The sequence below is a fragment of the Ipomoea triloba genome, chromosome 1 (genome assembly GCF_003576645.1).
Source record: "Ipomoea triloba cultivar NCNSP0323 chromosome 1, ASM357664v1".
Taxonomy (NCBI): domain Eukaryota; kingdom Viridiplantae; phylum Streptophyta; class Magnoliopsida; order Solanales; family Convolvulaceae; genus Ipomoea; species Ipomoea triloba.
This window is the reverse complement of record NC_044916.1, coordinates 27,194,369-27,207,500: the sequence shown is the minus strand read 5'-3', so window position 1 is coordinate 27,207,500 and position 13,132 is coordinate 27,194,369. Positions and strand designations below refer to the sequence as shown.

The window sequence follows — 13,132 nt, the reverse complement described above, 5'->3', positions numbered from 1 at the left end:
GGGGCGAAAAACCTGAGGCTTGAGGTGGGCTTCGTGATCAAAGCTTAAGCGCTCGATATTGTACTAAAAAGAGAAGTTTTTAGTGCAATCCTTCCAGGGAGTTTCTGGAAGAAGAGTGGACGTAGGCGGGTTGGCCGAACCACTTAAAAATCTCTCTTGCATTTACTTTCTGCTTTTATCTCTCGCTAACCTCTCGACTACACTACATATAAACACACCTCTCGAACTAACCCAAACTCGTGCTAATTAAAAGGGGATAATATTTCCGCTGCGCATAAAACTTTGTCTTCACCTCGTGAGGTATCGAACCTAAACATCCTAAGTTCAATACACACGAGAGGTCGAAAAAGATTTGCAAAATCTTATACAAGTCTATTCACCCCCCCTCTAGACTTGTACCCCATCCCCTTGGGACCAACATATTTAGCTTAATTAACTTAATAATTATTAGGCAATTATTATTAGTCAATTACACTAAATTAATTATTTTTCGTTAACATGAATATCAATTCGTATATACAAAAATTATTATTATTATATATTAAATATGTTCGACCTTCTACAGTGTTCATGTAACTTATGTATTTATGTATTTTATACATAAAGATTGGAATATATTTTTCCTAATTTTTAAATGCCATTTCAAAATATATTCTAACTATACGTATAAAATATATGAAAATATATTATAATATTATAATATAATGGAGGTTACAAAATAATAGTATGGATGTTACAAAATAATATTATAATATTATAATTATAATTATAATATAGTAATATAAAATAATATATTTTATACATATAGATTAGAATATATTTTTTCTAATTTTTAAACAATAATTAATAGGTATGAATGGTAGATAATGCAATATCTTAAACATAACAAAACATGATTTGATTTGATTAAGAATAATATATATGTTTACGAATGTATATTATAGATTATGAATATATCACCAATCACCAATTAATATTAACAATATTACCATAAATATATATGGATAATTAATCAATTATAGGTGAATGAAATTGGGGTATGAAATTGGTATGTTCTTAGCAATTGACTGATTTTATGAATAAATATATATGTATAATTAATAAAATAATAAATGAATAAAATAAATGATTTTATTAAAATGCCACTAAGTTTGGGATGAAAAATTTGGGAGGAGTATATTGTTTTTATATACACACTTTTAACTCTATATTTATTAGTACAATTTGTGGAGTGTAAACTGGGACACCGGGTGCCACTATATATATATATATATATATATATATATATATTCCATACAATATCGTAAGGTAAATTGATAAAAAATAATAATAATTACTTCAAAATCAAATACATAAATGTTCTAAGGAAATATTGGATTTTACAATTAAAAAGTGTGCTATTCTTTTATTGATGAATTCAAAAAACATCACCAGTCAATCCCCTCATTTCTTCTGGTCGTCACCGACGCCTTTGCATATCGTCTTCTCCGGCTCTAGATGATCCTTGTTTAGTAACTCCATCAACACCATGTGTTCATACTATGACAAATATTTCATACAGATACATAAATCGAAGTATAAACACTGAGACTAATGTCAAAGTATTAAAACAAAATCAATCTTGTGCTTCAACAAATAATAGTTATCATAAAATCAATATTGTAAAATGATATTATAATCGATATTATAATGGATGCAACACCAATCCATTCTATTTACAGGGCGGTGAAAGAAGAAAATAAGAGAGCCGCCAAGATATGATTTCACATAGAACGGGAAGAAGAGACAGACAGTGCAAATTGAAGAATTGTGATTTTCAAAATCAACAATCCATTGTATTTATAGGTAGAAATGGTGAGAATTATAAATTTGTTAATTTTTCAAAAGGAAAGTATATTAATTACTTAACATTTTTAATTTTTAATTCTAAATGAAATTTTTAATCCTACGTATAAATTATAATTTGTTCCGATTATTATTATTATTATTATTATTATTATTATTATTATAAACATGTATAACTTTCATAGTAACACGTGCCTCATGCCTTTTTTCACCGATCTGGAGACTTCTTTTTACTTTTTTTTTCGTTCTTTTAATATAAAATAATATATTTTATACACATAGATTAGAATATATTTTTCCTAATTTTTAAATGTCATTTCAAAATATATTTTAATCTATACGTATAAAATATATGAAAATATATTATAATATTATAATACAATGGAGGTTACAAAATAATAGTATGGATGATTTACAAAATAATATTATAATATTATAATATTATAATTATAATTATAATAAAGTAATATAAAATAATATTTTTATACATATAGTATAGATTATAATACATGATTTGATTTGATTAAGAATAATATATATGTTTACAAATATATAGTATAGATTATGAATATATCACCAATCACCAATTAATATTAACAATATCACCATAAATATATATGGATAATTAATCAATTATAGGTGAATGAAATTGGGGTATGAAATTGGTATGTTCAACTGATTTTATGAATAAATATATATGGATAATTAATAAAATAATAAATGAATAATATAAATGATTTTACTAAAATGATTTTACTAAAATGCCACTAGATGTACTCCCAAAATCATACTCCCAACTTTAACTCCCACTTGTGTTCAAATTTGATTTGAGAATGAAAAAAAAGGAATGGATAAACACATGGCCCCGTATTATATTGATCAATCAAAGCATGCCAACTCATATGAAGTAGAAAATGGGAGTGTGAATTGGGAGTATATGTAGAATTACTCTTTTATATATAGTATAGATTAGAGTAATCTATACTATATATAAAAACATTATCCTCCTCCAAAATTTCCCGCCCAAACGTAGGGGCATTTTAGTAATATAGTAATTATTATTCTAATTATAATTAATTAATATTATTGTATCATAATATTAGTAATTATGGTAATCATAATATACGGAGTATTATATATAGTATAGATTGGTAATTAGTTATTAGTAATTATGGTAATTCTTTATTAGTAATTATGTTAATTATTATGATAGTATATTTGTATTTTATAGATTAATACATGTACGTGCTGATAGCGTAAATGTAAACGGGGTCTACGATTACGCTACGGATACGTGTGTTACGGGTGGTGAGGAATGTCGTTTGGCCGGTCAGACGGTCGGTCTACCGGTCAACGACTGAGCGGTTCGAAGCTATATCGCTCTACGGGTGACGAACAGTGATAAAGAGTAAGCAGGAGAAAGACAATCGGCAAATTGCAAGTGTATTAGTGTAGTACTGATGAGTTCTTCTCCTCCCTTAGTGAGGGGAATGACCCCTATATTTATACAAAGTGGGTTCACTATGCACATAATGTCTGATATGCAAGTGGATGGCATATTTGCATGGGCTGAACAGTCACTCCGCAAAATGCGCATCGGTTTGCTCGAAGTGGTTGAGTTACTCGAGGTGATGAAAACACGGATCCCTTGTTCCCGAAAAGTTGTCGGTCGTCACATCAAGCAACTGTTGCGCTCGTGAGCCTCCAATCCACAAGGTGTGTTGCTTCCAATCACGCAGTTGACGGACCGATTGGGTGACCGTTCGACGGACAGGTTGGTGACCGTTGACGGACGGGTGATTTACGGACCGACTAGTACATGTGCATATTTACCCATCACAAGTCCCCCACTTCTTGAATCTGCGAGAGTCGTCAGGTTCGAGAAGTAGAATGTGCTCCAGACGGCTAACTCGTTACGAGCAAAGTCTCCCTGGTTTGAATGCCTTGATAGTCCGTGAACCCCTCAAGTTTGAGTTGAGCAGGAGGGGCGTGATTTACGCTGGTTGCCTCGTTAAAAACCTTAGACTAAGAAAAACCCTATGGGAAAAAACCTAGCTAAGGAAAAAAGAGTACAACCGAAAGCATAATCATTAAAGACGGGTTTGTTCTTGGTTGTTTCTGATCGTCGAGCAATGGATCATTTAGCGGATTTTGTTCACATCTTTTCCATGGTTTGGAGATGGGTCTTCCCTTGGTGATACCTTGGTCAAGTAATAGTTGACGGACCTGGGGATGAGGAAGGTAGCACATACGAATCACCGAGTGGTTGAGTTGACCAGGCGCATCCAGTCCAGATGGGGTGATTGTTATCGGTCAGCTGAGTGATTTTTATGATCCGACCACCTGCGTGTATATTTCCTCCAGTTTGACACTTTGGACTTGCCAAGAATAATGCTCCCACCAGTAGTCTTCCAAGCTATCAAAACAAAAACAAAAACTTTTTTTTTTTTTTGGGACCAGATCTGGAAAATCCAGATCTGGTCTAACCAGTCGGCGGTTGCCGACTGGATCCCCGGTCGGCGGTCGCCCAGTCGGCGCCCCGCCGACTGGATTCCCCGGTCGACGCCGACCGACTGGAATTTCAAGTCGGTCAGCGTCGACCGACTGGGGCCGACTGGAATTTCCAGTCGGTCGACTATTAGTCGACCGACGACGTCGACGTCGACCAGTCGGTCGACCGACGACGTCGACGTCACCCAGTCGGTCGACGTCGACCGGCTGGGTCGGTCGGTCGACTCCTTTTTTTTTTTTTTTTTTTTTTGTACAACTAGTCCAATCTACACAAACCAAAAATTACAAGTGGTCTAAAAGTTGATAACACTTGTCCATGTTGCTCTGGCGACTCTATCTTGGTGCAAGTCGCTTGGTATCGTTGATAGTCCCGTGCAAGTTGCTTGTCTTTCAAGTGGATGGTCGGTCAACATGTCACTTTGTCAGTCGCAAGTCGTTTGACATTGAAGTGGTTGTCGATTGTTGCAGGTTGCAAGGCTTCCAAGGTGTTGGTCGACCGATCAACCATCTTGACATAAGATAATATTCAAGCTTCTCTATGCTTTCTTGCAGTTTTTCAAGTAGTATATTCTTCCATCCAACTCTCGCTGCTAACAAACTTGCACAACTTGGCTGCTCTGATGGTTACATTTACTCGTGCATGTCGAACAAAACCCCAAACGAAGATTCGTGCAGGTTGAACAAAACCCCAAACGGAGATTCGTGCAGGTCAAACAAAACCCCAAACGTGCAGGTTGATCACAACCCCAAACGTGCAGGTCAAACACAACCCCAAACGTGCAGGTTGAACACAACCCCAAACGTGCAGGTCGAAAAAAAACCCCAAACGTGCAGGTTGAACACAACCCCAAACGTGCAGGTCAAACACAACCCCAAACGTGCAGGTTGAACACAACCCCAAATGTGCAGGTCGAACAAAACCCCAAACGTGCAGGTTGAACACAACCCCAAACGTGCAGGTCAAACACAACCCTAAACGTGCAGGTTGGACACAACCCCAAACGTGCAGGTCGAACAAAACCCCAAACGTGCAGGTCAAACACAACCCCAAACGTGCAGGTCGAACACAACCCCAAACGTGCAGGTCGAACAAAACCCCAAACGTGCAGGTTGAACACAACCCCAAACATGCAGGTCAAACACAACCCCAAACGTGCAGGTTGAACACAACCCCAAACGTGCAGGTCGAACAAAACCCCAAACGTGCAGGTCAAACACAACCCCAAACGTGCAGGTCGAACACAACCCCAAACGAAGATTCGTCCAGGTCGAGCACAACCCCAAACGAAAATTCGTGCAGGTCGGTGTTTTTTTTTTTTTTTTTTTTTTTTTTTTGACTTACATCAAACAAGATTATAGTGAAAAATTCAAAAAACACTGCGACTTAACTATTCTAGATGCAAGTTACATTCCAACAACCAAACTACTTGTGAAATTTAATAAGGTGCTCAGAGTTCCACACTCGGGCGACTAATCGACCAGAAAGAGTCTCTAACTTATAGGTACCTGGCTGAACCATTGTAGAGACCTTGTAGGGTCCTTCCCATTTCTTGGCAAATTTTCCGTGATCAGTCGGTTTGCTAGCTTCCCTCCGCCGTAGGACCAGATCTCCTACTTGGTTGCTAGCTTCCCTCCGCCGTAGGACCAGATCTCCTACTTGGAAATAAGCTTCCCTCCGCCGTAGGACCAGATCTCCTACTTGGAAATACCGTGGGTTCACTCGAAGGACCAGATCTCCTACTTGGAAATACCGTGGGTTCACTCGATCGTCATGGGCTACTTTGGCATTCCTCTGATATTCTATTAACCTTCGAGCTGCCATGTCCCTTTTTTCGTCTATGAAATTGAGTTCCGTACCTTGCATCTCATCATTCACTTCAGGATCGTAATTTTTTTCTCGGGTGGTAGGGAGCCATGCTTCAATCGGGACTCTTGCCTCGAATCCATATGTCAGCGAGAAGGGTGTCTCATTCGTCGCCCGACGCGGGGTGGTTCGGTATGTCCAAAGAACATATGAAAGTTCATCAACCCAACCTCGGCCTGCAGTTTGCAACTTCTTTTTCAATCCATCCAAAATCGTCCGGTTGGTGTTCTCCACTTGACCATTTGCTTGCGGGTATGCTACGGCCACTCGGGTATGCTTTATGCCCAAATGAGCCATAAAGTTCTTAAACGGCCGGCTGTCAAATTGCGTCCCGTTGTCTGTGATCAATTGAACAGGTACCCCGAAGCGAGTAATCACATTTTTCCAAAGGAACTTTTGACACTGTTGAGAAGTGATGGTTGCCAACGCTTTTGCTTCCACCCACTTAGTGAAGTAGTCAATCGCCACTATCACATACTTTTTTCGTCCGGCTGCCATCGGGAATGCTCCGATCAGATCCACACCCCACCTTGCAAAAGGTATTACTTCGCTGACTGGTTGATAGTAGGTGGCTGGTCGACCGGGTAACTTGTGAAATTCTTGACAAGTGGCGCATCGTCGAACGTACTACTCGCAATCCAGGTTGATCGAAGGCCAATAGTAACCCATCAGAATGATCTTTTGCGCGAGTGTTCTTAGTCCTTGATGGGCAGAACAGATCCCTTCATGAACTTCTTCCATCACTACTTTTGCCTCGTCGCTGGTTAAGCATCGGAGCAGCGGTCCGCCATATGATCTTTTGTAGAGCCTATCATCAACCAATTGAAAGCGCGGTGCCCTCAACTTAACTTTCTTTGCCCGGGAGGAGTCGTCAGGTAGAGTGCCGTTGGTGATGTAATTCTTCAAGTCGTACATCCAATCTGGTTCGCCTATCTCGACCGGTTGGACTTCTATGACATCAATGCTTGGCACTTCAATTTCTTCAATACGTGCAATCTTGGACACGTATTCAGGAGCTTCCTGAGTCAACTTGGAGAGCATGTCAGCGTCCGTGTTCTCCATCCTTGATACTTGGATCAGCTCGTATTTTTTGAATTGTTGCAACAATTCGAGCGCAATATCCTTGTACTGTATCATTCGATCCTCCTTTGCATCGATCGTGCTGGATAGCTGTCCGATTATCAACCGGGAGTCTGATCGTGCCCTTAACCGTTCGGCCTTCATCTGCTTGGCCAATCGCAACCCGCCTATGAGTGCTTCGTATTCTGCTTCGTTGTTGGTAGGTTGAAATTTGAAGATCAAGGCTTGATAAATCTTGAAGCCCTCGGGGGATGTGAGCACAATTCCACCCCCACATCCCTTCTTACTTGACGACCCATCAGTAGAAACTTCCCACCATGGTTCTTCTAGGGCAGTCGGTCGGTCAGGTTCCGGATCGCGTGCAGTGCATTCGACGATGAAATCAGCCAATGCTTGACCCTTGATGGCAGGACGGGGCTTATACTCAATCGCGAACTGGGTGAGCATCATGGCCCATTTGATCAATTGTCCTGATGACGTTGGATTCCTGAGGATCGTCCCCAACGGTTGATCGGTTAGCACTACTATCGGGTGAGCTTGGAAGTAAGCTGCAAGTCTTCTGGCCGTCACCCAGAGCGCCAACGCGGTCTTCTCAAATTTTGTGTACCTCAGCTCAGCTCCCTGAAGAGCTTTGCTCACGTAGTAGATCGGCTTCTGAATTCCCTTTGTTTCTTCACGGACAAGCACAGAACTGACCGCTCGGTCGGACACGGCCAAATAAACGAATAAGACCTCATCTTTTTCTGGCTTCGAGAGGACTGGTGCAGAGCTCAAGTATACCTTCAAATCTTCAAAAGCCGATTGACACGCCGATGTCCACTCAAAGCCATTTGATTTTTTCAAAATCTGAAAGAACGGCAAAGACTTTTCGGCCGACTTGGATAGGAAACGGCTAAGCGCTGCTAGCCGATCGGCCGACTTGGATAGGAAACGGCTAAGCGCTGCTAGCCGACCGGTCAGTTTGGATAGGAAACGGCTAAGCGCTGCTAGCCGACCGGTCAGTCGCTGAACATCCTTGACCGATCGGGGGGGTTGCATCTCCATTATCGCAACATCCTTGACCGATCGGGGGGGTTGCATCTCCATTATCGCCTTTACCTTCTCAGGGTTTGGCTCGATCCCCCGCCCCGTCATCATGAACCCCAAGAATTTTCCCGTCTGAACAGCAAAAGTACACTTACTTGGGTTCAGACGCAGGTTGAAAGTTTCCATCACCTTGAATGCCTGGGCAAGGTCAGTATGATGAGTTTCTTTCAGTCGACTCTTGATGAGCATGTCATCCACATATGCTTCCATAGTTGATCCGAGCAAACCCTTAAACAATTTGTTCACCATCCTTTGGTACGTAGCTCTAGAGTTCCGTAAACCAAACGCCATTACCACGTAACAGAACACTCCATCTGGAGTGATGAAAGCAGTCTTCTCTTCATCTTCCTTGCTCATGAAGATCTGATGGTATCCTTTGAAGGCGTCCATGAAACTTAGCAGCTCACACCCGGCCGTTTCATCAACCATCTGGTCGGGATTTGGTAAGGGATATGGATCCTTCGGGCAAGCTTTGTTTAAATCGGTGTAGTCAACGCACATTCTCCATGTTGGCGGTTTAGGCGCGAGGACTACGTTGGCTAACCACTCCGGGTAGAGGACCTCTCGGATGTGCCCTACCGACAAGAGGGTGGCGGTCTCCTTTTTCACGAATTCTCTCCTTTCGCTTGACAGGTGCCTTTTCTTTTGCTTGACCGGTTTCGAACCCGGTTAAATTGATAAGAGATGGCAAATGACAGACCGATCAACCCCGGGCATGTCTTCCGGTCCCCAAGCAAAAATGTCTTTGTACTTCTGCAACACTCCGATGATGTCCTCACGTAGGTCTGTAGGGAGTCCCCGACCGATTTTAACCACCCTTTCTGGTTGGTCGGAGTCAAGTACTATCTCTTCCAATTCTGAGGCAGGTTGCGGTTTTTCCCTCTCTTCCCCGCGGTCTACCTGTTGGGATATGGTGTGAATCCTTCCTTCCTCCCGGTCCGACTGTTTGACTGCTCGCACGTAGCACTGCCGAGCAGCACGTTGGTCTCCTCGAACCACTCCAATCCCATTGGGTGTATGGAACTTCATGCACAAGTGGTTCATGGATATAACAGCAGCTGCGCGAGTGATACCTGGTCGCCCAAGTATGGCGTTGTGAACACACTTCAATTTCACTACCACAAAGTCTATGGTAGTCTTCAACACATTTGGTTGGCTGCCCAACTCCACATTCAAGCTGATGACTCCCTCTGCTTCTATTGAGTCACCGGTGAAACCAGACAGCGGGGTCCGAATGGGGGTTAACTGATCGGTGGATAGACCCAACAGAGCAAAAACATCAAAATATAAGATGTTCACCGAGCTCCCCGTGTCAACCAGCACCCGCTGGACATCCGTTCCATTGACATCTAGTGTGATGACGAGTGGATCATTTTGGGCTTCCCCATGGAGTGGTAGATCATCGTCACTGAAAAGTATTGGCTCTGTACGTTTTCTCTTCTCTCGGGGTTCCGAATGAATCGTCCCAACGTATAAGTTTCTCGCCCATTGCTTCCTTTGCCGTGAAGAGTCGCCTCCTTCAGGGCCCCCGTAGATGACGTGGATCACTGGTTTCTTTCCGACCGCCTTCTCGTCAACTGACCCAGGTGGGACAAATGCTTTGTCGTGCCTTTCGAGATTCCTTTTCATCACATTCCTTTCCGTTTTTCCTTGGTTTCTATCCTCCTTCATCACAAATTGCCTCAACTCCCCCTTCTGAATGAGTTGTTCAATGAGCATGCGCAAGGCCATGCACTCCGAAGTATTGTGTCCCTTGACTCTGTGGAAAGCACAATACTTTCTCTTGTCCTCCCCCTCGGGTATCGGCTCCGGTGGGTGGATCAGATTGCATTGCTCGGCAAACTGCAAGACTTCCACCAGGGGTCTGTTCAATGGAGTGAAACGTGGTACACTTTCTGATCGATCGTATTGTTTGACGTGTTTGAACGGTGGTTTATTTTTCCTTTGATCGTGGCCTCTGTCCCGATTGACCGGCTGCTCATCGCGTCTCTTTGCCATGTTAGCTTCGGTGGCATCTGCATGATGCCTAGCTCTGGTGATGGCCTCTTCATAGGTTCGGGGGGGATTAACTATGAGGTCGTAGTAAGATTTCTTTCTTGATTTACTTGCAGCGAAACGCTTTACAAACTTATCGGCCAACTGACCGAAGTCCCTGATCGACCCCTGCTCCAAACCCTTGAACCATTCGGCCGCTTTACCGACTAAGGTAGCGAAAAAAGCTCTACAAATGACCGCATCGCTTACTCCCAACATCAACATGTTGCCATAGTACATATCGACATGCTCTTGCGGGTCGTACCGTCCGGAATAAGTGTGGGCCAGCGGGATTTGGAGGTCCTGTGGATAGTGGGCATTCATGATGTCGTCCGTAAAGGGGGTGGCAACCAGCGAGTATGATGGTTCTTTTCCCGCGCCGACTCTCTGGCGAAGCTCTTGTTGTAAACGATCTATTCTTTCCTGCATCCTGGCCATTTGGAGTCGGGGACTATCCTCTTCACCGAGTTGCCTCTCTTCCCTAACCGGTTGATCGCCTACTCGATTGGTCCGCCGATCACTCACCCGACCGACCGGTCGGGCCCTTCTGTCAGCTAAATGGGCGTCCCTATGTTGTGCACTCCCAGTGCTGCTTTCCTCTACAGTCATTTGGGGCCTTTGTCTCGCGTGTTCATTGTTATTCTGGGGCCCCAACCGAGATCTAACGCTATTCCGAACGCGATAAAAAACGCTCCTACGTTGAATTGGGTCATACCGACGTCCCTCTCGATCGGACCTTCGTGTGCGATCCGTAGATTGGACTTCCTCCAAGTTACGATCTTGAGGTTGGGGGTGCGACTGTTGCCTCTGGGAAGGTCGGGGCGCCTGTCAGACGGTCGGTCTACCGGTCAACGACTGAGCGGTTCGAAGCTATATCGCTCTACGGGTGACGAACAGTGATAAAGAGTAAGCAGGAGAAAGACAATCGGCAAATTGCAAGTGTATTAGTGTAGTACTGATGAGTTCTTCTCCTCCCTTAGTGAGGGGAATGACTCCTATATTTATACAAAGTGGGTTCACTATGCACATAATGTCTGATATGCAAGTGGATGGCATATTTGCATGGGCTGAACAGTCACTCCGCAAAATGCGCATCGGTTTGCTCGAAGTGGTTGAGTTACTCGAGGTGATGAAAACACGGATCCCTTGTTCCCGAAAAGTTGTCGGTCGTCACATCAAACAACTGTTGCGCTCGTGAGCCTCCAATCCACAAGGTGTGTTGCTTCCAATCACGCGGTTGACGGACCGATTGGGTGACCGTTCGACGGACAGGTTGGTGACCGTTGACGGACGGGTGATTTACGGACCGACTAGTACATGTGCATATTTACCCATCACGTGCATTAATGTAATACCACTGAAAAATGTTTATGGTAATTAATTATATTATGATAGTATATTTATATTTTATAGATTAATACATATACGTGCATTAATGTAATACCACTTAAAATTGTTTATGGTAATTAATTATTATGACAATATATTTGTATTTCATATAGATTAATATATATACATGCTTTAATGTAATACCACTGGCAAATGTTTATGGTATAGATTTATTTATTATGGTAGAATAATAATCTATATCTATATCTATATCTATATAATAATATATAAAAATATATTAGTTATAATTGTATGAAATTCTATTAATTATAATTGAATTCCATATATATTATATTCCAATACCTATTTGTTTACAATTCTATTTATTTATTACCAAATTAGCAATTATTACCAAAAGATATGTTATTATTATGTTAATGGTGAAAACATATGAATGGTAATCAAATGAATTACCAATTACCAATTATTACCAATTAACAATAATAGCTATACATCTCTCTCTTTATGGCTATAAATATAAGAAGAAACTCAGTCCACCACCAACACCAATTTTAATCTCTCTTAGTTCTGTTGTTTTTCGTTTGTGAAAACATCAATGTACATAGGAAAAACCACCCTTCTCCATAAAAGTGTGACATATTTATTGCTTTTTTTTTTTACTGTTCTTATCTTTTCTTCTTTTTCTTTTTCTTTTTTTTTTTTGATTTTTTTGGTTACATTCATTGCAGGTTCTTATATTTTGCAATCACAAGCGCTATGGTTAATTATTGGTAGCTTCAATTGTCGAAAGGTAAGCTAATTTGTCAAATAACTACAACTTTTATTCTAAGTATTAACTATTCTTTTTTAATTGATTTTTTTAACTATTCTTTTATATTTGAAATCTTATATGTCCAGCTCTCTTGATTCTTTAATTATAAATGCAGATATTTGGAGCGTAATAAGCAATGTGATGCAAAGGATAATGGATCTGTTAAGAGATGGATGTAAAAGTTGAGAAGCAATTAATAAAATATTTTCCTGTTGAAATCATAGGCATTTTATGTTTTTGGGCATTAAATATTTCAAATTTTAAATTTGTGTAATTTTTTTAAATCTTAACATTTCATGGTTTTACATTACTTTGAATATGTAGTTGTTTTATTCGTTTATTCATACCATGTTCAGAGGTGAAATTATAGTTCAAAAAAAAAGAATATTAAAAAAATAATTAATTGGAAATTAAACGGCACGGAATTTAGGCCATTTGAAAAAGTAAATTAATATTAATATTTGATTGAAAATTGAACAAAAAAGGAATTGAATTTATTTTGACAATTAAATTATTATAATTATATTAATTATATTAATATTTATGAAGGA

General features: G+C 40.7%; 2 protein-coding genes across 2 annotated transcripts; both read right to left on the bottom strand.

Moving 5' to 3' along the window:
* Positions 1–6,847: 6,847 nt before the first annotated feature.
* On the bottom strand, positions 6,848–8,677 carry LOC116011589. The gene is made up of 3 exons (XM_031251067.1): positions 8,516–8,677; positions 7,337–8,146; positions 6,848–7,240 (listed from the first exon to the last, which is right to left on the bottom strand). Exons 1-3 carry the CDS (start codon positions 8,675–8,677, stop codon positions 6,848–6,850), a joined length of 1,365 nt encoding a protein of 454 aa, XP_031106927.1.
* A 378-nt stretch (positions 8,678–9,055) lies between these two features.
* On the bottom strand, positions 9,056–11,029 carry LOC116011573. Its single transcript, XM_031251066.1, has one exon. It carries the CDS (start codon positions 11,027–11,029, stop codon positions 9,056–9,058), a length of 1,974 nt encoding a protein of 657 aa, XP_031106926.1.
* Between the last annotated feature and the right edge of the window lie 2,103 nt (positions 11,030–13,132).